Source organism: Furipterus horrens, unplaced genomic scaffold (assembly GCF_987537825.1).
Source record: "Furipterus horrens unplaced genomic scaffold, mFurHor1.1.pri manual_scaffold_6, whole genome shotgun sequence".
Taxonomy (NCBI): Eukaryota; Metazoa; Chordata; class Mammalia; order Chiroptera; family Furipteridae; genus Furipterus; species Furipterus horrens.
The window spans coordinates 67,579,841-67,607,344 of NW_028327176.1; the positions used below are offsets into that span (position 1 = coordinate 67,579,841).

Genomic DNA, 27,504 nt, shown 5'->3' on the forward strand with positions numbered 1-27,504 from the left:
CAATTTCAGTAAATAACAATTCCAAAAGGGTAAGATAGGGTAGTGTGGTAGAGTGACTTCTGGAGTACGATGGAACAGGGAAGGCGTCTGCGGTGGCAAGTTTCAGTTGTTGCCTCAATGAAACACAGCCCTTGAGAAATTCTGATGAGGGAAATGGTGCAGATGTGGCTTAACTAAGCCTGCTCAGGGGTAGTCTGTCCACATTGCCCTTATTACCAGCTTTGTGTAAGTTTAAACAACAATGTGCAATCAAGAGTCACTGTTCCCAGACAGAACTTCATGTGTTTCTCCACTTTAATCTCTTACAAATCCCGCTGTTAGTTTTTCTTTGACATGAGTCTGATTATCTCCCTCAATCAACTGAACTCAAAAAACTAAATGTCTAAGCTATTTTTTGACAGCCTTGACTCTGCTTCTTCATATTAAATCTCCCTGGCTGGCCATGATGCAGATAAAATTCCTGCCCTGGTTTTTATTACCTTTGCTCCTTAGACCTGTCATGGTTCCGTGATGCAGCTTTGACATCTTTAGCCCAGAAAGGCCTCCTATAATTGCAGTTCTTCTTATCCTATATGATGTTTTGTTTCTAAGAGATACTGGCATTTAAGCAGTATTGTTGAGACTGGTAACCTCTAATTCTTACTGCCCTCACAGCACTTCAGGGTAAAGAGATTCTCCCCTGCAGGTATGCTGTGTAATTAATTGCTTAACCATCCAAGCTCCCTGCAGCATGAGCCATTTGCAAGGAAACAGCCACAGAGCCAATTTCCTTTTCTCTGCAGTGTCCCTAGGTGAGTTCTCAACCACAGTGCTGTCAGAGAGCAGTAAGGGGTGTCTTAAATAATTCATTATGAATATTTTTAAAGTGCCAAAGGTTTTGAATAATTTTACATATATTCAATATTACAATAGAATCAAGGTTATAATGTCACTCTCACTCACTTGGATAAAAACAAAAACCTTTCTCTTTTTGAGTAACAGAGACCAGAATGGAATCATGAATTATGAAATTAAACTCTGGCTGGACCTTGTTAACTATGTCTAAAACCAGGAGTGTACTGTCACAGGTCTGTTATCTATCATGGCCGTCACTGAAATAAAATGTTGTGTACACCAAATGAGATATGCATGCCAGAGAGGTTGGGACTAGATGAATGGAGTTTAAGCCAGTTTAGATTAGTTGATGAGCTGTTAAAAAATGAAAGAGGAAAGTGCCGACCCAGTTGTACTTACTCATCCCCTTCCACCCTGGCAAGACTTCTGGAGTAATACTGTCCAGCTCTCGCTTAAAGTCATCCCGGGCTTGGACCACAAGCTCATGATACTGAGACACAACCTTAGCTTCAGACTGAGCTGCTTCGACCTGAACAAATACAAGGGGTATGTGGTTAAAGTAAACAAAAAGTAATATACATGTTCCAAGAAAACAGAAGTTATATTCACTTATTTAATTACATTTGGATGGAAATATATAAACAACATACAGAGAAAAATCTAACGCTCAGAAAAAGGAACATAATAAGCCTTGCCTTTGTTTCCTTCTAATGCTATTCGAACACCACAGTCAAGCCCTCTCCCAGCTTACTGTGCCCAGGCCCCTCTTGCTCTGGGTCACAGGAAACTACCCATACAGGTCACAAGTGCAGAGAGATCTGTTACAAAATAAAAATTTTCATAAGTGGTCATAATCATGACCAAAAATGTTAACTATTATAAAAAGTATCAATACTCAGCAATCCACTTAGTGTCCAACTCAAGTTTTTAAAATGTGTAACAACTGATACTCTTTGCAGGGGAAAAGGGAGAGAGATGGTAGGAATTTATTATTTTCCTAAAGTCTTAAAATCCATCGGCTAAACGATTATATTTAAAAGTAAAAAAATACTTGTAAACGACCTAAAAAACACACCTTTTGGACCACATTATCCAGATCAACTATCATGTTGTGAAGTTTTCCCTCTGCAGCAGTTATATGAGGCTTGGCCCCAGCAACCTCTTCTTTCTTTGCATTTTCAATTACATGTTTCATCTTCTCTAACCCTTCTCTGAAAATCAAAAAACAAAACAAAGATTTAGTATTATTCCCGGTCAATTTTATTAAAGAGTTTAAAGTTAATACAACATACAATTGTTTAAAGTTTGTGGGGGGAAAAATTTTGAAAAAAATTACTCCATGCTTTTTCATAGTCAGTATGCAGAGAAGCTGTCCTTGTCTACAACTGAAAACACCGCAGTCAGAAGCTAGCTTTACTAGAGTGAACCAGAGAAGTGGCAAGGTGTATAGGAAAAGACACAGGCTTCCAAACCAGGTAAATATGGGTCCAGCTCCCAGATCCTTTGCTGCACACACTTGTATTAACATATTGCTGACTGGCAATTTTATACAAATGCCATCCCATATTACTGGCTATTTTTTCATAATTGAATATGAAAGTGAAACAATCTAAATAAACTTCAATATACTTTATATATAATGTATTGAAATGAAACTTTGCACATATCTTCTATATAACTTTTAATGACTTTTTTGGTATGATAAACTATATAGCATTCACCTATGTGCAATGGTACAAAACAGTTGTTTTCTTTTCTAATAATATTTTAGCAATAGATATGCCATTATAGTAATTATCTTGGTAAACATGATGCCAAGAATAAAGATAGAGCTCTAAGATGGAGAATATAGCTTCTTGTAGCTTCTTGTCTTCACCCAAGTAGATTTTGAAATTGCAAATGTAGCCAGTCTCATGTTCACAAAGCATTCTCACTAAAATTCTGTATGTTTTTTTTACCTTTGCTGGATTATATGTTCTGAAGCTGATACGCCCTCTATATGGTATCATTGCTTCACCTAGGGATAACTCCTGTTTAGGTCTATACAAAGACTGAAATTTTGGAATAAAGTAATTCAAAAGAGGCCTAATTTTGTAAAGTCTGTCTTCATTAGATATAGCTTGTGAATTATCACTAAGATAAAAAAAAAGTAAGGATTTGCTCAAATCTCATTCTGGTCATAGTTTTAGGAAATCTGGGCACTTCAAGCAAAGGGTCCATTGACCAGTAATCTCTCCAATGTGATCTGTTTGTTTGTCCCGTCAATGTCAATAAACCAAGAAACTTCTTCATATTACTAGTGGTAACTTCTGTCCATGGTAAAGTTTTAGCAGATGTTTGATAATGTTTTTCCATTTGGTAGTGGTATAAATTAGTTTGAGAAGCAATTAAATCAAAAAAATCATTATCAAAAAGTAAATCTGTCACTTCACTGATACTCCATATTCATTAAGTTCAATAGTTACACCAGAAATATTTGTATAATTCTCCAAGTTGGTGTAATGTCACTTTCTGTCCACTTTCTTCAAAATCACTTTCACTATCAATTTTATCACATTTCTTTTTGCCATTTTGGTGGTCTAATATCAGATTCATAACTACCTTTCAACAGACTATCATCGTCCATATCACTGCTATATATCTCAAAGTCACTCGGACAATCAGAAATCTAATTAATTCTACATGTAATTCATTGAAAAATTCTTCACTGTCACAATGCACCATATCTGAAACTTTTGCAACATTAAAATTGTGATAAAACCTGCATTATCTAGAAAAATATTTTTATAATAAAAGTAAACACGATCAAACAAGATTAAGAAAACTTACAAAATCCTATATTACTCTCAGTTTTAAGAATTATATGATCTAATACAAGTGCAAACACCAGTTAACTCATTACTGGTCAACATTTGGGCTTGAAAACACGAGTTTTTTCATGACCGGGCAACAATGGGTTAACAGGGATTAGAGAGGCAATGCCTAAGAAGTACCAAGAACATTTAATAAATGGCAGCTTTTGCAAGGATTAGGCTGATGCCAATTTAAGTATAAAGGCAAATGCAAGGAAAACCAAAGAGCTCACTGAGCAAGTAGCTGGGTATCAGGGAGCCCTAACTATTCAGTGTTTCACAGGTTAGATGGGCTGCCCACCACAAAACACAGACTCAGAACCCTGACTCATGGTCTAGAGTGATGTGAGCATGTCTTAAATCTCTTAAAAGATATACTCACATTATTAGAAGGCGTTTCTTTTGCTATCAGTAATAAACATCTTAAGGAAGACAGCAAAATTTTGAATGACATAACGATTCCGTTATGTTGATAAGAACCTTTATTCAAGTGTAAGTTTCCATCATCAGAGGTGGATCTCACACTTGGTTTGCATGCTTGATCCTACTTTCAGCTAACTTCCAAGAATCAAGGTCAATGTGACATAAAACTAACCCATTATATTATATATGACTACTTTGTTAGTTAAGGCGAAGAGATTGTGAAATACTCTCTAAATTCTGATAAACTGCTCAAACCATGGAAGAAAAATCTTGAAATTATGACAGAAGCTCAGTAAATCTGTAGAGAAGCATCACCTAAGCAATAATCCAAAGAAAAACTGCTTTTTATACAAGATCTCTTTCTTATGTAGGTTTCTGTCAAATTTATTTTGGTTTAATTCTATTCCACTCCCTCTTTCTTGTTTTAAACCTTGGTGTTCCTAATACCAATGCAAATCCAGAACAGGTAATGAGGGAGGGAAGGGTTTCTCTCCTTCCTCTTCCTATACAGATAATACAAAGAAAACCCAGCCCAAAGAAAGCCAGCAGGAGGCCCTAATTACTTGTTAAAAGTCCATGAGTAATTACTTGGCTTTGAGAAGGGCATCGGCAGCCTCATCTACTGCCTTTCTGCGTTCCTTCAATGCACCTTCCACTGTGCGCCACTGAGCTGATTTCTTCTCACCTGCAATCTAAACAAAAAGTTTTAATTACAAGATTTATTGGGCTGGTCCTAGGTAGTTATGTAAATATCTAATCGGTATGTTGTACACCTGAAACTAATATAATATTGTATGTCAACTGTAATTGGAAAATAAGTTAATATTTAAAAAAATAAAAGGAGCCAAATCCCATTAGTGCCAAAAAAATTGAAAAGTGTAAACATGAACTGCTATTGTTGTCATAGGGTAGGCTAACATGACCAAAATGTAGAAATAAGTGACATTAAATTCAAAGGTAAAAAGTTACATAAAATATTATCCAGAGAAGAAATTCTTAATCTAAGGTTCATGGTGAGGCTCAAAGAAATCCATGAACCATCTACCATAAACTACCCCTCCCCCCAATTGTAAAAGACTGTGTTTCTGTGCATGAGCATTTTTATTAGATTCTCCAAAGAAAATACGAGGCAGAAAAAGTTAATAAGAACAATAACTTCATGAGTTATGTTTGTTGATTAAATCATTCTTCAATGAAGCACTGGTACTTAAATTTTTCTTAATTGGCAGGTCTGTCTACCAAAATCATAGTTTAAAGGATAAGTACAAAGTTCACACATTTGTAGGGCCTTATTCCTCTGAAACATTATCCTAAAGAATGACCTTTGTAATCTGTAAGGGGAAAATCAACTAATGTACTAATGTCAACCTTTCCAAGATGAATTATATAGAAATGTGAATTATATACCTAGATAAGTAATATTTATATATAAATAAAAGTTTCCCTTTAAAATTCCTTAGGCAGGTCCATACTGGTTTTGCTCCAGCATTGGAACTGACTGCCACTCCTTCAGCAGAGCAGAACTGGCTCATATTTAGGAAACACATCATACCACCATCCTCTCCTGCCTCCATAGCACTATAACCCCACTCAGTGCAGCAAGACACTCACACCATGAGAGATGCAAGAACCAAGACCACTGAAGGCATAGATGAGTTCAGTTTCCATCCTCACCACATTCTGCATCATATACACAATAAGTGGAATGTTATTTGGAACTGTCTGGACTACTTTAAATTATTTTAAAATTAACTACTATTTTAAATGTTTTTTTCTCTCTTTCCTTTACCCAAGAGCATATAGTTTAAAGTGAACATGTTCTGTGTAGATATGAAGCAAAGCTACCTTATGGCTTATCTTGAACATACACTGTACTAGGGCCCTGGAGATGAACAGGAACACGCCAAATTATCAGAGGAACAAAATACTTTTACCTAGAAAAACACAACTGAATTGGTTCAATAATTAATTACATTTCAAATTGCCCAAAGAGGACCACCGCAGGGGCTGCTGCACACCCAGAACACGACTGTCATTTCAGTAAGGTGTCCAGGGCCGTGGATGCCCAGCTCATATCTTCCCTTGTTAGAAATACACGTAGTTCTGCCTCTGTAGTCCTAGGCCCACTGCTTTGGGAGGAGGGCTCAGCAAAATCAATGACTCTGGTTTTGGTCATTCAAAAAACATATTCTCCAGATTATGTTCTCACTGACAGCTAGCACGGTCTCCATTTTAAAGCACATCCATTGTCAATGAAAAGTTTAAAGAACCAAGTCCTTTAATCTTGCCACTGGACCACTGTGGCAGTCTGAGAAAGCTTCTCAGAATATCAGTTTTAAATGCTTAAAATGAAACTACAAGATTACAAAAGAACCCAATTGTCATTAAAAAAAAATATTTTAATTTTGTGAAACAGAAACCAGGACCTAGTTGTAGGCCTAGTAAATAACCTAATTTAGAAGTAGTGATGGGCATAAATGATAATTTCAAGAGATCTGCAAGTACTATAATTTGATTAGAAAATATCCATGCTTTCTATTAGTGACAAAGTTACAAACAGTGTTAACACAACTGTGGTGTGTTGCTGATACTCATAATTGAAGGAAAACGTTTTGAGACTAGAGAAAATAAAGATGTTTTCTATCCAAGTTGAATAAGCCCCTGAAGTCTATCCACAGTACCCAACTTCAGGTTTAAGAATCCCAGTTTTTAGAAAAAAATATTTGGTACTTTTCTTCTATCTTTGTATGTCACTTTTTTGTTTTTACCTTTTACATAAATTTTGCAAAGTGACAAAGCAAATTAATGTTACGGAGTGAATAATGAGGTTGCTGTTTCAGTGAATTGCCTCCTTAGCCATCTTGCAAAATAAAAAACATCAAGCCGTGGCTGGTGGGGCTCAGCAGACTGAGTGCCAGCCTGCAAAGGCTGCCAGTTTGATTCACAGTCAGGGCACACACCTGGGTTGTGGTCCAGGTCTCCAGTTTGGGGGACATGTGAAAGGCAACCCATCAATATACAGTAGTCCCTCTCTATATCATGGTTCACCTATCATGGCCTCATTGTATTGCAGGATTTTTAAAAATATTTTATTATTTATCGTGGATTTTTCACTATATCGTGGGATTTTGCGGTACTATATATGTATGTTGTTAAAGTTACGTAGGTTTAAGAGTGTAGAATATGTTTAAGAACATAAGTAGTTTTATAAAAGTGTGGAAAAGGTTAATAAGGGAGTGGGAAAGGTTAATAAGGGACTGGGAACGGTTTGTAAGTGTGTGGGAAGGATTTATAAAGCCTTAAAATATATATAAATACTAAAATAAATGTAAGGTTCCTACTTCGCAGATTTTCACCGATTGCGGTGGCGTCTAGAACGTAATACCTGCGATAAGTGAGGGAATACTGTATCTCTAGCACATCAGTGTTTGTCTTCCTCTCTTTCTCCTTCCCTTCCCCTTTCTCTAAAAATAAATAAATAAAATCTTTAAAAAATAAAAACATATCAAGAAAGGATGCTGGTTTGGACCATATCAGTATCTCATCGTTTATAACATTTTCCAAAGCTTTACCATATGTTGATAAAAGAACCTGGTATTGCCCTTGGCCAGGTAGCTCAGTTGGTGAGCATCATCCCAATACATCAAGCTTTAATTCCCCCATCAGGGCAGGTACAAGAATCAACCAACAAGTGGAACATCAAACTGGTGTTTCTATACCCCCTGCTCTAAAATCAACCAATCAATTTAAAAAATAGGACATTAAAAAAAAAAAAGAACCTGTTATTGTATGAAGAGGATTCTTAATAACTAACCCAAAAAGACTCATAAATCATGTAAGTGTTAATTGACATATCTGGGGGCCAAAATGTGTCTCCCTTTGTTGAAGGTAATCTTACATATAGAGGTCCAAGGATAAGTGCCTGTAAAAGACACCAGATTCCGGCTGGGACCGTGGGCTGCAAGAAAAAAAAAAAAAAAAAAAAAGAAAGACAACAGATTCCCCTATAATCAAGCCAACTCCGACTGCTTCCAAATACTGCTTTGATAAAGTAATTCAGTGTAGTATTGAGCCCACGTGCACCAGTAGCTTCTTTTACTATAAGAAACAGAAGCTGGAATCCATTTAAACATTTCAAAACTTTTGTTCATACATTTTTCTGATTATTTTATATTACCAGCTAATATGCTCTAATCTAGTTACTGCTACTGTAAGGTGTTCTTTAGTGATAAAATCTTGATTGCAAATAGATTTCATAGTGTTTAACCCACATGCACCACATATTATGTGCTCACTGGGAAAAGAGAATAGCCTCTTATGCAGCCTTCTACCAAAGTGGTACCATGGATATTTAAAGTTTCTAATCAGTGTCCTTCTGAAAGATATTGGTCCACTTGGGTTTGAACCAATCTCCTGATACCATGCAACTTTGGGCCTTCCCATACTTATAAAACCAGCATATTAAATATCTGTGTGGTTTCTACTTTCCTGACTGAAATTTAAATTATCTTTTCTTGGACTTTGAATAAAACAGAATTTTCTTTAAGTTTTCAAAGGCTGTAGTTTCTGGCTATTAATATCAAAGGTCTAATTTAACTCTTTTGTGATGTATATACTTACAACTAAAATAATGTGAAGTGTTTAAATTCTTTAAAAAACATAGTTGTAGTGAAAAAGTAACTTTACTGATCATACATGAGCCTCCTGACCCATGAGATTTGTAGTTTATGTATTTTATTCTTTGGTATTGCCCTGGTCAGGTGGCTCAGTTGGATGGAGTATCATTTCATACAGCAAAGGATTGCAGGTTTGATTCCTGGTCAGGGCCCATAAGATGTTTCTCACCTATGTTTCCGCCTCTCTCTCTCTTTCTCCCTTCCTCTCTAAAACATATCCTTGGGTGAGGATTAAAAAATAATAATAATAAAATGACTTGGTATCAAGATATATTTATATATACTAAATAACTGAACGTAATTATAAAGGAAACTTATTAAGTCCCAGAATTACATTTTTAAATCAATGTAATTACTTTAACTTCTGAAGTAATCAATGTAACTTAAATAATCAGCATAAACATAAAACAGCTGGTATTTGAGGGTACATGGGATCTCCTTGTATTACTTCTTACAACTGTGTGTCAATCTAAAAAATCTAAACTTTATTTTTTTTAAATGGTGATTTTAGCCCTGGCTGATGTGGCTCAGTGGATTGAGCGCCATCCTGTGAACCAAATGGTCACTGGTTCAAGTCCCAATCAGGGCACAAGCCTGGGATGCAGGCCAGGTCCCCACTTGGGGGTGCATGAGAGGCAACCACACATTGATGTTTCTCTCCCTCTCTTTCTTCCGCCTTTCCCCTCCATCTAAAAATAAATAAATAAAATCTTTTTTAAAAATGGTGATTTTAAAGCAAAAGCAGAAAGCAAACAATAAATACATTCAAGCACTATTAAAATATGAAAGTAAATCTGAACTAATTTTTGTAGTGTATCATTGTTGTGATATAAAACATCATATAAAAATTCATCTAAAAAGAACACTTAAAAGGGTTTTCTTTCTTTTTTTTTTAGACATTTACTTTAGATTATCTTCACTTAGTGAGAAAAAGGCCATGCTAGGAGGAAGAAATCAGTTTCTTAAATACTACAAATCTAATGACTCTTTGGCTCACCTCAGAATTGTCCATAGCTGCTTTCAATATGTTGGAATGGGCATTGATGGCCTGGACTGCAGCATTCTGAGCTACAACCGCCTGCTGGGTGATGCGGGCAGTTTGGCTCAGAGCATCTTCTAAGCTTTTGGCTAGAGCTAAATTAAAAGAACAGTTAAAAAAAAAAAATAGATCCCTCTCACAAATGACTTTGCTTTAAATTTCCACTCTTCTCCTACAGAGTTTTCCACTGCACTTCCCCCAACCTGTTAAAGCGACAGAAAATATACAGATTTAGAGAGTCAAAGTTTCATTTAAAAGTATGATAAAATATTAGTAATTACTGAATCTGGATGATAGATCTGTGGGGGTTAATTATACTGTTTTTACTTGTATGTACACCTAAATTTTTTCAAAATACAAAGTGTTCTGGGTTTTTTTAAGGTAAAAATTTCTTAAAAGAAGACTAGTATTTATTTCAAATGGGAGGAACAAGGCTTAGGACACTATAGTCCCTTTTACGTATTATAGACTATAAATTCAGAATAACCACTAACATTTTTCATCTTAAATAACAATCATATACCACAGGAAAAAACAGGAAAAAAGAGGTACCCATTTTCATCTCCTCGACAGGATGGGATAATCAATAAATTTTCTATATCACCACACACACAAGAGAAAGAAAAATACAAGCATGAAAACATGCAAACAAACAATAAAAAGAAAAGGTAGGTTGGGAATGGACAGTATTTTTCCACAAAGAACTCAAGAAATAGAAGACATCAGTATTCAAGATCAGATTGCTATGCTGCTTCAGGAATCAAAAAGAACCTTTTTTTTTTAAGTAAAGCAAGGAATGATTTTAGATATACTAAAATGGAAAAGTGGTCACTTGAAGAAAAAAGGCCAGTGAGAATACAAATTTATCAGATATCAGATGACAAAAAAAGGAAAATGTATTTGGCACATGAGACAAAAACAAAAGGTGATTTTCAACAAAAACAGCATAAGATATAACACAAATGGAACCAGATGAACCATACCCAGTACCTCTGCAACACACATAAAAGGAGAAGGCTAATAAGAAAGTAGCAAGACATAAATGTGAGACTAAACCTTAACTGAAAACACAGAGAAAGAGAGGTTATAAATGAACATGTGTGAATTAATGGGGGGACATACAAGATAACAGTAAACCTCTTCACAGAGGCCTGCAGACCCAGCAGATCAGGCCACTGGCTCGAAGCCCTCTTCAGAGTTCTATTCACTGTGCTTTTTTTTTTTTTTAAATTGAGTTGCATGAGTTCCATATATATTTTAGACATTAAACCCCATATCAGATATATGGTTTGAAGATATTTTTCTCTTGTTCCATAGGTTGTCTTTTCATTTCATTGACTGTTTCTTTTGCTGTACAGAAGTTATTTTAGTTTGATGTAGTCCAACTTGTTGATTTTTTTGTCTTTTGATTCTTGGTAAAATTTTTACACACACACATTTTTAAAGTTTGGGAGAAAACTAAAAGGTGACAAAACACTGAAATTTTTCACTATGTCCAAAATAAAAGATAAAAACAACTAGACAAAGAAAAAGGAAGCACGATGAAAAAGCAGACATAGCCATCTTAAATTTATGACTTACTTCAAGATGTCCATATGATAAAAGGAAAAAATAAAAAAATAAAATACAGATATAAATTAAAAAGTGATCTTGACTTGTAGTAAAGAATTCAGAAAAAATTAAAAAGTGGAAAAACAGAAATACTTCACTTTATAGTAGTCATTTATTGAACACTCTAAAACAAAAAAACCCACAAACCCAAGTAGCCAAATTCCTATTCTACACCTATGCTCCTTCTGTCCCTTCTACACTACATAATTCTAACAAACTTGCCTCCTCAGAGTAGGACAGATCCAGTGCATTAGAAAGAAAACAGGAACCGCTCAAAGCAGAATGACAAACAGAAACACAGATAGGGAGAGACAAAAAAACCAAGACAAAAAAAACCAAAACAAAATTATGGAGAATTTAAAATAAATATCTTTTTGGTCCAGCAAAAAGCTACATGTCCACTGCCTCCAAAGACATCAATATACTGCAGTACTGTACAATAAATTATGCTCATGTGCCTTGTTTAAGACAGGAAAATACATTTTTACACACATCTAGTATCTTTTTTAAGAGCATCAGAAAACTTAAAATTGAGACATAAAAGAAATATACTTGAGTTAGATGGAAACCAGAAATGCGTGAAACATCCATCTCTCACCAATATCAGACACTGCAATGGGAGTCCAAACTGGGCAGTAAACCAGAGCTTAAGCCACTCTGACCTGCACAAATAAATGTATGAGTTCAACAAGGCCACAAGTTTAACACCAAAAACAATCCAATTAAAAAATAGGCAGAGGACCTGAATAGACATTTCTCCAAATAGGACATGCGGATTGTCAACAGACATATAAAAAGATGCTCAAAATCACTAATCATCAGAGAGATGAAAATTAAAACCACAATGAGATATTAACCCTCACACCTGTCAGAATGGTTACTATCAGTACATCAACAAACAACAAGTGCTGGCGAGGATGTGGAGAAAAGGGAACCCTAGTGCACTGCTGGTGGGAATGCAGACTGGTGTAGCCACTGTAGAAAACAGTATGGAGGCTCTTCAAAAAATTAAAAATAAAACTACCTTATGACCCAGCAATTCCACTTCTGGGTATAACCTGAAGAAATCCAAAACACTAATTCCAAAAGATACATGCATCTCTATGTTCATTGCAGCATTATTTGCAATAGCTAAGATAGAGAAGCAATCTAAAAGTCCATCAATAGATGACTACATAAAGAAGATGTGGTATATATATATGAAATGGAATATTATTTGACCATAAAAAACAATGAAATCTTACCATCTGTGACAGCATGGATAGACCTAGAGGGTATTACACTAAGTGAAATAAGTCAGACAGAGAAAGACAAATACCGTGTAATTCCACTTAAATGTGAAATCTAAAAATAAAAATAAACAAGCAAAACAGAAACTCATAGATACACACAACACACTTGATGGTTGCCAGATGGGACAGGGGTTAGAGGACTAAGTGAAAAAGGCGAGGGGATTAAGAAGTACAAATTGGGCCTTGGCTGGGTAGCTCAGTTGGTTAGAGCATCATTCCAATATGCCAAGGTTGCCAGTTTGATCCACATTCAAGGCATATTCAAGAATCAACCAATGAATGCATAAGTAAGTGGAAGAATAAATCAATCACTCTCTCTCTCTCTCTCTCTCTCTCTCTCTCTCCCCATCTCTATTCCTCCTTCCCTAACCCTCTCTCTCTAAAATCAATTTTTAAAAAAAGATTAAGAACAAATTGATAGTTACAGAATAGTCATGGGGATGTAAAGTACAGCATGGGGAATACAGTCAATAATTTTGAAATAAGTATATATGGTGCTTCAAGGCTACTTGATTTATCAGGGGAACCACTTAGTAAATTATATAAATGTCTAACCACGATGCTGTACATCTGAAACTGTAATTTGAATGTCAACTATAATTGAAAACAGAAGAAAACTCAGGTAACTTGCAAACAATTTCTGTCCACCCAGAGTATAAAGAAACTTTAGCATTAACCATAATAAAAACAAATGAAGAAAGGACATATGTTATATGACGTTTTCACAACTGTACACTTAAGAATAGCTCTGGTCACCTGGGTTAAAGTTTAGATGGAAAGAACACAAATGATGAAATAAAGGTGGCAAACAGAGCAATGCCACTAGAGACAAAAGAAACCACAACTAGCTGATGGATGCGAAACTTATGCTGAGGGTTGAAGACAGGAACTAAAAGGGATGATGCAAAGTACTTAAGAAGCCGTCTGGTTTACATACACTCAAGCTTAACTTGTTCTTGCTTTTCTTGTTGTGCAAGGCGAGCTGCAACTTCTTCGGGTGGTCGCTCCCTTACAGAAGTTGAGGATGCTTCCTCTTGCAGCATAAGTAAAGAGGAAATCAAATTTCAGCACAGAATTTCAACAGCTCACTGTGATATAAAAATACCATCGTTGTACTTGCCAGCTACATCAACTGAGAGCATCACTTAATGACTCCAACATGAAGAAATAAGTGATCAGTTCTTAAAGCCCTTGTTTTCAAAGCTGTATTCAAACCTTGAATATATTGTAAAAATTCAGACCTTGTAAAAATTACCTAAGCAAGTCTGTAGACTTAAAATCAGTATGTTACCTACATAGTGTCTATGGGTTGTCTAGGCATTAAAGAGTTCTGATGAGCGTATCATTTATAAAACCACAAATATGAATAATTAAACTACCTGAAGTTGCAGGCTTGGGTTTTCCTTCACCAATTTGAGGTTGACCAGTTTTAATAGATTCCTCATGCTGAACCACAGGGGCTGGGGCCGACAGTGTATCACCTGCTGCAGAAATAATTTGAGCTGCCTCTGTAGGTGCTATAAATATGTTACTAATGGTATTTATAGTTTCCTGGATTAAGAAAAAAACACACATGAATCTACTACTGTTCCCACCCACTTCATGTCTGACTCCTTAAGACACAAATGCATGTGCTGCCACTAATTCAAACACCAAAGGGACATGCCCACCACACAACAAACCCAGACAACATGGACAACAGCTGGGACACACTACAGAAGAGTCTTGTCAGCATCCACCTGCATTTTAACCATCATTATTCTCAGGCAAGCCTTCTGGCAGCAGTACTAAGTGGTACTAAACCTTAAGATATGAGAAGTGGCCATAAGATTTACGTAACATGGAAAATAATAACAAAGGAAAAAAGGGCCTGTTACAAAGAAGGCATACAAAAGAAAGTAATTAACCAAGAAATCTTTTTAAATTGAAGAGTGATAGAAATGAAACAAGAAGTGAGAACAAGAACAAGATAACAATTTAAACATAGAAAGTTCACAGTGGAGATAGTGAGTTAGTGAAGAACAGAACTCAGTTAAAATTATTTCATAGACATATTTTTAAAGAAAGGAACGTTGAAAAACTCAAGAGCTCACATATTATAAATAAAAGTGTGTTGAAGAGAAAATAAGTAGTTCTAGAGATAGAAAAAAAGGAAAAGAGCAACAAAATGGAGAAAAGCTTTTTCAAAATAAACTGAAAGTCCCATTTAAGAGATAAAGCTGGATTATCACAAAACCTGCCCCGCCACTGGTCCATTATGTATTCTCCACAATAGTGATTTTATTAAAATAAAAGTCAGATATCAATCCCCTGGCTAAGAACCCTCCCAAGGACTTCTCATCCACTCAGAATATGAAGCAAAATTCTTTTTTTTAAAGAAGCGAAATTCTTATGTTGGCCTCCAGGACTGCCATAAGAGGCATTCTGCTCCACTCCAGCTTCATTTGCTCTTTGCTAGAAAATGCCAAGTCTTTGCACTAGTTAATTCCTCTGCCTGGGATGCCTTTCCCCACCAGCCTTTTATGACTTCCTCTCTCATCTCTGCAGGCTTAGCTCAAATAAAACCAACCAGGGGAGACTTTTCTTACTCCATGAAAACTGCAATATTCCTGCCTTTTCTTCTCACTGACTAACATCCTATACATTTTACTTATGTATTTAATATATGATCTACCTTCCCTCATGCCACTAAGAAATAACCCCCGAGTTCGTGCTTGCTAGTTTTTGCTATTTTGTTCATTGCTATATCCCCAGTGCCTAGAAGAACGTTTGGCACATAACAGTGAATATTTGCAGAATGGAGGTCAACTGATTAATTGAGGACATACGTGACTAAGGAGAAACATAAGATGTTCAAATGTATTACCGAACAGGTTAGAGGCAGGTTAAGTGCTGTACACTAGGGTGGGATTACTGATGCTATATTATGAAGGCAAAAATATATCTACAGATCTAAACTAGATAAGACACTTTTAGCACTAAAAATGAAGAGAGGAGAAAAAAACTACTGAAGAGGGAAGAAACAGGTACAAAGAGAATAAATCTTAAGATCTAAAGAGGGGGAAAAGCTAAGAAAGAGTCAGAGGGAAAATAAAAGAAAATAATTATGTCTGTTGAAGGCAAGACAATTCTTGCTGCTACCCTCACTCAGTAGCTGTTCATAATAAAGCCCAATTCCATATCCTTCTCAACCCCTAAAATAAGAGCCAAAATAAGGGAGAATAATCCTTCCCCAAGGTGAGAGCTAGGGACCAGAAGAGTCCTTCACACAGACGGCCCACCCTCTTAACCATGGGTACAAATACGTTAAAACAATTCATTTACCTATAATTTTAAAAGAATAATCCTAAATGTAGGTACCTGTTGAAGCTGGAGTGTCTCCCTTTTGTTTTTGGAGTTGTGAGGCAGGCAGTTTAGATTCTTTCATTACCTCTGATATACTCGAGATTTTTAGTGGACCAGCCTGAATCTTAGAGATGAAAAACATTTAACATTTTGGATATAAAACTGTTTATTTAAAAGCATAGTATACAGTAATGTATATTATTTCAAAAGTCAAGTCTTCCAGACTTTTAACATAAAGTTAACACTTTACAACATAATATATTTTATTAACCATAGTAAGAGAAGCCTTCATATTAGAAGAACACAGTCCAAAAATTTCATTCATAAGGACTAGCCCATATTTTGGTAGTAACAAAGGCTTCTCTTAGGGCAACTAATAAAGTACATAATATATGACTTTCCCTTTAAACACCACTCTTTTTACATATACAATACTGAGAAGGCTATTTTCATTTGCTTCCTAAATCAAATGATGGTGTCTTCTGTATACATTCAGTTAGAAACAAGTGATTTTTACAGGCTGAGTAAAAATGAAAATTCACTTTTTATATCTTTAATCTCCAGGATTAATGCAACTACATACTAAAATGTATAATCCAACTGTCACGCCTCCTTTTCTCTTCTTCAGTTACCACACGCCTTTAGTTTAAGGCACTGTTCAGTAACAGGACTGCCAGATGACAAGCTGGAGAACACCGCCGAGTAATAGCAGTGTTTTCATTCACCGCCTTTTTGCCAGAACCTGGCAGGCAGAGGAATTTGCATATCCCAAAGATGACCACTCAAACAAAACAGAAATGGTCCTAAACTTGTCACTCCCAGAAATTATATATGCATTTTCTTTTTATTAAATTTTTGTTATTTTTTAAATCATGAAATGAATGCTCACTGTAAGCAAAATAATATCAAGCTGTAGTAATGGTTTCAACGTGCCTCTTTATTGCTCCTTTCCTTTCCAGCACTCTCAGGTAGCTCCTGCTAATAGCCTGAACTCTACCTTCCCCGCCCCCACCCCAGCAGAAGCTCAGGAATATACACATACACAAGCTTTCACTTCTTTAAACAAACTGAAGTAGGGTTAGATTATACAAATTATCACGTAACTTGCTTTTTCTCACTTAACAATACATCATGGACATTTTCTTCCAGGTTAAGAAATTCTTTTTTGTTGTACAATATCCTAATTTAACTACATATCCTAATGTAGGATAATAATTTGATCAATTACTCTTCTATTTTTGGTCATTTGAGTTGTTTCCTAACTTGTTTTGTTAAACATCCTTATCCATATAATTGAAAAGCACTGTAGTGTGGTATCTATAAGACCATCTGCCCCAAGAAGAATTGCTGGGTCAAAGGGGTTGAATATTTTCATCAGATGTTAACAGATCACTTTCACGTAAGGTTCTAGCAACTCACACTCTCACAATAAATGTGTTTGTGCATAAATGTGATCTATTTCCAGACTCAGTTGTTCGATCTCTAATTTCTAATCCTGTGTCAAAATCTTACTATTTATTAAAGAAGGATTATAATAAAGTCATTATCTGGAAAAGCAAGTATCATCTGACCCCTCCGCACCCCAATACTTTCCAAAATGTTCTTGGCTATATTATTTATCCTTCCATATAAACTTTAAAATCACCTTATCTAATTCTTTAATGTCTAGAAAAATCTATTAGAATTCTTATTAGATATGTGTGCATGTGTATGTATATGTATATGTCATTTCTCTCAATTATATACACATTTAGGAGAAATTTGAGAGAAATACATAAATTTGAGAGAAAGAATGTTTTTAACAACCAAGAACATAGCATTTATCTCCACTTAGGCTGGTCTTATTCCAAGTCCATCAAAAAGATTTTAAGATTATCTTCTTTCAATATTTACTGTCTATGTATAAATAATCATGTTGGCACTAAACGGGTCCCCATGAAATAAAATGCATAGTTTCTAAAAGCAGTAAGTTGATAACAATATACAACAGCACAGAATGCTGCATAAATGCTAAAAAAATTTAAATGAAAGCACTGCTATTTTAGTTCAGAGGTGAGAAAACTCACCTTGGTCTGTGTAGTAAAGGACGCAGGACTTAGAGAACATTAGTAGGCAAAGGAAGGAAGTAATTCTGGGTAGAAGACCACCATGAGAAAAACCAGGCAAATGGAAAGGATCTTTGTTCAGTTCTCCACTTTAACCAAGGACCTTGGAACAGGGCCCAGCCATATTATTCACTTGACATATATTTGTTGAATGAATGGAAAGCACAGGTTTATTTTTAAGGCAAACTGGCATGAAGCTAAGGATTTATGTGCAGGATAATTCAGAGTTAAGCTGGAGAGGTAAATAAAAGCCAGACTGCCAAGCATATCAAATGTCAGCCTAAGAATGAGTGAAAACCATGAACTACAGAATAAAGGAGACAATGGCCAGCTCCTAGGCTTGTAGTCAGCAACTCCTGGCTTCACTTTCTTTATTCAGGAACATGAGATGGTCTCTAAAGTCGCTCTAGTTTTTACATTGTGTGGTCTTGCCTTTTCAACAACAGGAAATGTATAAAAGTTCCTGATAAATGAGCTCATGAAAACATGATAGCACTTATAAGATTCTCTGATATTAATATGAGGATGGCCTAGATTATGTTAGGAGAGATCTGGGATGTGGAGACTGAGAGGAAGATGGGAAGGGCTGTGTAGGGGGAGATGAAATAAATCAGTGTGAAAGATAATGTGGATATGAAGTGATAAACGTCAGAAGTGGGACTGAGGATACTAGTAATGCAAGAAAAGGATTAAGTATCATAGATTAAACAAAACAGAATAGCTAATAAAATATAGGCAACGATAAAGATGAATCCAAGAATGCTAATGTTGCTACCAGACAGTATGGTACTATCCTGAATACAAATAAAACAAATCAAGAAGAGTGTAAGCTTTGAGTTGGTGCACTGTGGACCTCCCAAGTGACCCAAGTGGAAATGTTCAGCAGGGTAGCTAGAGGACTGACAAGAGGCCATGGCTATTACTGAGAGAGATTAACAAGTCACCTATAAAAAATGACACTTGAAGTCACATCAAGTGAGAAAAGAACCCTATTCTGAACTGCTGGGCCTGACTCCGTGCTCCTAGAATTGCTTCCAGCTATTTCTCCTGGGTCATGTAGCTTAAAATGGACTCAGGATTTCAGAATGAATCCAGAGGATTCTGGTCTTGGATTACTGGAGCTGCAGGACTGTCTCCCTCAGGCAGCATAGACGTTTTAAAGTTCATATAGAAGAATAAACTATGTATAAGACTAAACGAAGACATTTTAAAAAAGTATGTTAGGGGGCCAGGGGCTGTCAGAGGATACTTGCTTTTCTAAACATTAACTCTGTTCAGGATTGGTCTCTAGACCATGCTAGATACTAGAGAACAGAAGTCTACCCTGCTTCTAAGAATGAACTGATCTCAGCCATGTTTAGCTTCACAGCATAAATACCCAATACCAAATCAGCAAAAACCTGTGTTCTGTTACAAAATTTTTTTCAAGCAGTTGTTTGAATGAAGATACATCTAAAATTTTTTAAAATTTTAAGCCTGATGGGGGGCAAGGAGGAAGGGATGAAACTCTGAAGAATATGTACAAAGTCCAAGGAATGCTAATTAGTCTTAAGAACCAAATAGTATGTAGCTGAAAATTCTGAGACTGTTTTGAGGTCCAAAAGGAGCCACGACTAATGAAAACATTTGGGTTGTGTATCATTACCATTCCACGTTTATGTTTTTAGTGTTGTAAGTCAGAGCTTGGTAGCTGCAATGGTGTGGGCTGACACAGACTCCCTCAGTCCCCAGGGCAGCCACGGTTACCTCTCTGGAACTGGCTCTTCCGTTGACCTTCATGTGCCACACAATTATTTTCTATGTGGTGTGTACTAAATGGGAGTACTTATGGGACTCCAAAGGGATAAAAATCTAACACTGCAAATTAACATTTTAAAAACCCCAACAAATCCATCTGACAAGTTCTACTGAATTATATGTATGAGATACTTTCAAGATTAAACAACCTGCTTTTAAAAATATTCCACAGGGTAAACTGAAATAATATTTAAAACGCTTACCGGCTTCTTTGACAATGGAACACTGTAAGGTGGAGAACCAAGAACCACCTCAAAGACTTTATCTGAATAAGGTATGGTTTTCTCTACACTTTCCCGGAAATGGGAATCCCATTTGGCATACAGGATGGTGCCACCAATACCTCCACCAACAAATAAAAGACCAGCTCCAGCAATCTTGCCAGGAGACAACCTAAGTAAAAGAAACGGGAAACACATTTATACTTCTTGGCTCTCCTAACCCTATTCAAAGACCTCTAACCTCTACTTCAAGCTTATTAGCACAGCTGCACATCACCTTTCCCTGACTTGTTTTAAACATGTCCATAACAGAAAAATGACACCTATTTATGAATAACTTTAAAAAATTAAATACAGTAAGAGCTAAGATGGGTATTTATAAAGCAATCTACCCTTTAACACTTAAAATTCAAGATATTCAAACATGAGATTTCCTCTGAACCCAAAAAAGAAATATCACTAACTTTCAAAGCCTCTCTTCTCTTACTCAAACATTTCTGTAAATACAATAAAATAAACCCTTTACCAAAGTAAGATAATACAAATATCAAAGAGACCTAACAAACACTTTTTAAGTTACAATGTGCTGAGTTCTGGAAATAAATCTGTTTGCCACATAATGGAAGTTAGCATATGGGGTGGCAGGGGGTGGGGGTGTCTACCTTGAATGCCATCCAATTACCAAAGAACTAAAACAGCGTCATAATAAGCTTTCGCCTACAAATAAGCAATGCTCCAAAGACAGTATGATAAAGCTACAGTGTTTGTAACCCTAAACAAAAACGGTTTTAAGCAGCTATTCCCATATTCAAGGAAAATACACACACACACACCCCTCAGCACACAAAAGCCCGTTTACAGGGAACGCACTACATACCCAGAACTGCCTGCAGTAGAGTATCGACGGCATGGTCGTAATGGACGGAGGATAAACTTCCCACAGAGACAGCTCTAGACAGGAAGAAGAAAACATCACAACCAATACAGTTAAAGGATTCTATGACGCCTTTAGGGTTGGTAACTAACTCAAGAAGTAATACTTTTATTACAAACGTCTTCATTAAACAAAAATTATTTTACTTTCAGAAACATTTATAGACCCTTAAAAATAGCAATGTTTCCTAAACACCAACGCTCATATAACTTCTAAGATTAAAAAAGAAATTATCAGACTATAATTAATTAGCACTTTCAAGTATTACATGTGCTAATGATTTCTTGGATATAATTGGGATTTGCCGTATGCTTTCTTAATTGGCAAGAAAAAAAATAAAATAGTATATCTATTTTTACTTTGTAAAATTATTTTATACTATTGTATAAATTATTATAACTAATGTTATAAAGGCTCAAGTAAATATTTATATCCAGATAACTAGTCTATCTTTACACAGAAGTGAATAATCAGGGTAATACTTTCTGATTTGTTTTACTCAAAGTAAAGCACATAACTGAAATGTTTCTTAACAATATACCATAGGTATGGATCCCTTAAAACAAATAAGTGCATGTTTAAGTGGCACTGCGTGAAAGTTTTCATGAACTTAAACCATTCATTGCCATCACTCTGAAATTTCAAATTTACTGCATTCACAAATAAAATCTTTCTTTATACCAAGTGGAAAATCAAACTGCAACAAATCAAGGGGGAAAAATGCTTTCTTTAGGATCCTTAATGAAACTGCCTCTAAGGAATATCAGAAATACATAAACTTCCTTTTAGAAGTATCTTAGTGTGAAGAAAATATATCACGTGATTAGAGGGTACATGAAATGACTTCAGAATTATAGCTGCAATCTATACTCTTATTTGCCAAAGCCTAATGGAAACATCAAATGAATGTATTAATAATGTATTAACTAATTTGGAAAAAGAAACACAAAACAACAAACTAGGTATTTCACAATATATAAAGCAGCTATAATTGATATTTTTAAAGTATTTCAAATATTGCCTAAGTGTTGAATTCTCAAATATTTTGAACTGTTTTGAACAGAAATGGGTGTTTTCCTACTGTTCTGTAAAGCAGGTCATATGAAGTTTTAAAGAGAACTGCATCTATACTTTCTATGTCAACAACTCCATTTGGTGGAGTTCAATACTAGAATCTGAGAACACCTTGTTCACATCAATATTTATTTTTAACCTGTGTCTTTATCCATCTTCTACTTTATCTTAACCCTCTTCCCTCCCTTTGACAGAATATATTTGATGTGACTGTACATTTATAGTTTCTAGTTAAAAGTAAATTAAAAATGTAAACTTTAAAATCAAAACTCAAAGTTTAGTTATGTATGGCGTGAACTCTCTCTCATACTTCTGACCACCAGCCGCTCAGAGCCCCTCTCCGTAGGCAACCAAATGCTATCAATTTCTTGTATATCCGGATATGTTTTGTGACAGGGAATTCCTGACCCACCCCCTTTACACAAATGATACCATAATATACATCCAGTTCCGTACAAAAGTTCATTCAACAATATATTTATATCTGAGGTTGTCCTCTATCAGTACAGGAAAATCTTCCCAGTAGATTTTACAGGTTCAGTATTCCACTGTATGGATGTAAATGTGTTTAACCAGCTCCCTTAAGATGGACATTGGGACTTTGTCTTAGTTTTTGCTGTAATAAGTAATTCTGCCTGGGAAACATACATCATTTTAGGTCAATTCTTAAAGTAAAATTTGCCGTGTTTGTAAGTATTGCAAAATCAGCCAAACTGTCCTCTAGAAATAATGAGAATATTTTCCCACAGCCTTTCCACCATATTTTCAATGTAATTTTAATCATGATTTCCCTTACTATGACTATTCATATATCCATGATCCCTTTTTCTTTCCTCTTATATGAACTACCAGAGAGTATCCTTTCACTGCTTTCAAATAAGACTAATTTTTTTCATATTCTTCTAAGTGTTCTTTATGTACAAAGAGAAACTAGCCATGCATCTGCTAACTGCAGATGTTTTTATCCAGTTTGTGATCTGCTTTTCATCTTCGCTTATGGTAGCTTATGCCATGTGAAAAATTACTTTTACATAGTCAAAATTATCAATCTTTCCTTTTATGCCTTCTGGGTTTTCTCATATTCTTAGAAAGTCACCCTCAGATAAGACAATTCTTCCATGGTCTCTTCTACTCTGATGGTTTCATTTTTTAATTTTTAAATCTTTGAACCTAAGTATGAGGTATAGATTCAATTTTACTTTTTTCCAGCTGTCTATTCCGTTGTCCTTAAAACACAGACTGAATGATTCATTTTTTTCAATGATTTGAAATGCCACCTTTAAAAATATTAAATTCTGTGATGCATTTAGAGTTCCTATTTTGTTTCTTACCTACCTATTCATACACTAATATCACAATGTGTTAACTACTGCATATTAGAATTACATTTTAATCTGATAGGGATAGTCCTCTCTTTTAGTACTATTCTATTTAGAATTTTTCTGGATTTTTAGAAAAACTTTTATTGAATTTATTGGGGTGACACTGGTTAATAAAATTATATAGGTTTCAGGTGTACAATTCTATAATACATCACCTGTATATTGTATTGTGTGTTCATCACCACAATATAATAGTCTCCTTCCATCACCATTTATCCCTTTACCCTCTTCTACCTCCCCCCTGCTCCCCTTCCCTCTGGTAGTCACCATACTTTTGTCCATGTCTATGAGGTCTTTTTTTTTCTTGCTTAATTCCTTCACCTTTTTCACACAAAACCCCTTCCCTCTAACAGCTGTCAGTCTGTTATCTGTATCTATGAGTCTGTTTCTATTTTATTTTGTTCATTAGATTCCACATATAAGTGAAATCATATGATACTTGTCTTTCTCTGACTGGCATATTTCACTTAGCATAATACTCTCTAGGTCCATCCATGCTGTCAAAAAAGGCAAAATTTCCTTCTTTTTTATGGCTGAGTAGTAGTCCATTGTGTAAATGTACCACAGCTTTTTTATCCACTCATCTACTGATGGGCACTTGGGCTGCTTCCAAATCTTGGCTATTGTAAATAACACTGCAATGTACATAGGGGTGCCTTTCCAGACTTTTTTAAAAAGCTGGGCTATCAAAATGCTTTCAGTTTAAAAACCCACCTTTGATTATAAAATGCACCCTGATTTAAGAGGGGATAAAATATAAAAATTATCTTTTATGACCAAAAATGATAGCAATAAAGTTTCATAACTATGAGAAAAATGCAGAAATGATATCATGATTCACATTAATAGGGTTTTTATCTGAAACAGCAGCTCTTGATTTAAAAAAAAGATTGTTGTATTCATTAGCCTACCCTCATATTCCATGTAGCATTTAATATCCTGGTTTTAAAAGTCAGAAAATTTAAGTTTTCATGGTTTTATCACCCAAGTAAGAGTCCCTAGACACCAGTTTAGTTTTGCCTACATAAAAATATCATATAAATAAATGATGTTTTCTAAGTCTCTTTTAATCTATAGGTTTTCTCTCCAATAATTAATTTGTTGGAAAATTTGGGTTGCTTGACCTGTAGAATTCTCCAGACTGAATTTTGTTCAAGGTGCAATTTAATTTTTAACGTGTTCCTGTCCTCTGTACTTCCTGGAAACTAGAGTTGGATCCAGACACTTGCTCAGACTCAAGTTTACTCTCTTTGGCAAAGCTTTAGGTGGAGTTGTATTCTATCAGGAGGCACACAATTCTAGTTTCTCTTTTTGTGATGTTACCTACTGTGTTGATAATACAATGTCTAAATCCATTAATTTATTGAAAGTTGCAAAAAAGTGACCTCTAATTCATTATTTTTCATTTATTATTTGATATATTTTATAAAGAGATACTTCTCCCCATCTACAATTTGGTTACCCAGTTACCCAGTTAGAACAGTTCCTACAGGAGAGGCAGGATAAATGCTTGATTATTTTCATACTTTTATCCAGTTATTCTCTGATAATACCAATTTCCATTTGGGTTTTGTAGGGGTTTTTTTGTTGTTGGTGGTGGTTATGGTTTTCATTTATTAATTGTGACAGATTGTATTTTTTTCTAGAACTTTGCAACTTTATGAGATCTCAAGAACCTTCTAACAGAGCCCAGAAGCCCTTAAAATTCAAATAGAGTAAGTATTTGTTACTTATACTACTTAAATAATACAAACATAATTTCTATCTATATAATAAATGTTATTTATTATTGTAAAATAACTGATGATATTGTTATTTAATAGCACAGTTGCTTTTACAGGTACCTGGAAAAGGGGTACTGCTGCAATGAAATAGAAAGTATTTGGTAATGACTTTGGGATGGGGGGAGGGGTGGTGGGGACACGCGGGAGGAATTGGAAGGGCCTTGAAGACTGTTAGCAGAAGTCTGATGGCCTTCATGGAGGGCATTGGAGAGGGCTTAGGAAAAGTGAGAAAAATATATTTTTGGAACCTGGAGGAAAAGGATCCTTGCTATGTAGTGGCAAGAGTTTATCAAAATTGTCATCTATGGTGAAACACACAAAAATAGAAAATTAGATACAGTTATAGCTATACTTAATGAACTGGTGGATTTAGCTAAAGAGAGTTCCAAGCAGAATGTTCAACAAAAATGCCAACTGGTTTCTCTTAGCAGAGTATGAAAAGAGTGAAAATCCGCTACAAAATGAACACAATTTTAAAGAAATATAAAGGAGCCAGGACTTGGCTCCTTGATATTTTATAAAGCATTTATAAAATAAAACTGTTTCTCATTCTCAGCCTCTCCAGTCTGCAAAGATCCTCTAAGACCGCCCTTACTGGTGTGGCTCAGTGGGTTGGGCATTGTGCCACAAGTCAAAACATAGCAGGTTCGATTCCCAGTTAGGGCACATGCCTGGGTTGCGGGCCAGGTCCCCAGTTGGGGGCGTGTGAGAGGCAACCAATCGATGTTTCTCTCCTCTCTTTCTCCCTCCCTTCCCTTCTCTCTAAAAAATAAATAAAATCTTTCCAACAAAACAAGCAAAAAAAGAGATCCTTTAAGACCTCAAAGGATCTAAGGAGGTGCTCCTCACAGAACCTTTTACATAAAGAAAAGGCACACTACGGATCTTAAGGGTATGATTCCCACATCTTTTTGTTAAACAGTGCTACTGAGAGTCTTAAGGGTTTTACCCCACAGTAGCCTCACAGGGAACCCAAAATGGAGGAGGAACTTATCTTGATAAGATTTGTGGGGATGGCTTTCATCTAATGGAGAAAATGCTCAATAAGACCCACAGGAAACACACAAAGTTGTTAAGAGAACTGTATTGATGAAAAATATGCCAGCTGGGATTTAAAGAAGCACAGCACAAAACATAAATGCTTTTGGACTCTCGAACTTCTACAAACAGCAGTCTGAGAAAAGGATTCAGCTGTAAACAGGCTACATTTTCTGGAAACAGAGAGATAATTCAAGGGGTGAAACTAGGACCCCAGAGAATGGAATCAAGAGCTATGAGGAGTCATTCAAGCAGCAGAACTAAATCCTAATGTGCCCAGATAAGAGTTTATATTTGTTATGGAACAGTAACTGCCGTGTGCCTCCTTTTTTCTGCCTTTTTGAATGGGAGTGTCTAGAGTGCCTACCACACTACATATATTATATGTTGATTATATGGGGAACAGACCACTTGTCTTTTCAGTTGACAGGTCTTTAGATTGAAAGGAAAAGTACTTAGGGAGCTATATCCTAGGGACCACATCCATACCCACAATGTCTTATTTGCAGAGGAATCTGATTTAGATGACAAGATCCTGGTCCTTTAGCCTAAGCCTGATGCTGTGATGGGATGAAATTTTGAAGGGTTTTGAGGAAAGCTGTGAATATAAATTGTAGTTAAGAGGGCAGACTATATTACACATAATTGACTGCAACAATATTTCCTATACCACATGCACTTCCAGACTCTTGCCACTCCTCCAAAGTGAGTTCTACTATCCTTGCCTTGAACAAGGCCAAGACTTGGTAACTAATTTACTAATAGAGGGCAGTAAAAATGATGTTCTGTGACTTCTAAGATTAGAATATAAAGGTGAACAGGGCTTCTGTCACGCTGTCTCTTACCACACTTGCTCTTGGAACCCAGCCGCCCAACTGTGAGGAAGCCCAGACACACAGACACCACATGCAGGTGTTCCAGCCAACCGCCCCAGCTGAGGTGTCAGCTGTAGCCAGTATCACTGCCAGACATGATTGAGGAAGCCCCTGAGCTAACTCTATCCCCAGCCAATGTCTGGCTACAACCTCATGAGGGACACCGAGCCCAGCTGAGCCCAGGCAACCCCCAGAACTGAGACAATAAATGTTACTTTGCCC

At 35.9% G+C, this 27,504-nt stretch overlaps 1 protein-coding gene across 12 annotated transcripts in view; it reads right to left on the bottom strand.

Annotated features, from left to right (window-relative positions):
* IMMT (inner membrane mitochondrial protein) overlaps window positions 1-27,504 on the bottom strand; it is a 47,659-nt gene that overhangs the window by 12,637 nt on the left and 7,518 nt on the right. For 2 of the 12 annotated variants that reach the window (XM_090281664.1, XM_090281674.1), the window contains exons 2-10: window positions 21,073-21,146; window positions 20,178-20,367; window positions 16,088-16,196; window positions 14,107-14,244; window positions 13,665-13,760; window positions 9,783-9,919; window positions 4,698-4,801; window positions 1,910-2,045; window positions 1,234-1,363 (exon numbers count right to left, since the gene is read on the bottom strand). In XM_090281664.1, coding sequence (XP_090137790.1) covers window positions 1,234-1,363; window positions 1,910-2,045; window positions 4,698-4,801; window positions 9,783-9,919; window positions 13,665-13,760; window positions 14,107-14,244; window positions 16,088-16,196; window positions 20,178-20,367; window positions 21,073-21,146 — 1,114 coding nt within the window. The remainder of the gene's footprint in view (window positions 1-1,233; window positions 1,364-1,909; window positions 2,046-4,697; window positions 4,802-9,782; window positions 9,920-13,664; window positions 13,761-14,106; window positions 14,245-16,087; window positions 16,197-20,177; window positions 20,368-21,072; window positions 21,147-27,504) is intronic. The other 10 variants (XM_090281668.1, XM_090281665.1, XM_090281671.1 and 7 more) reach the window with 8 other exon arrangements.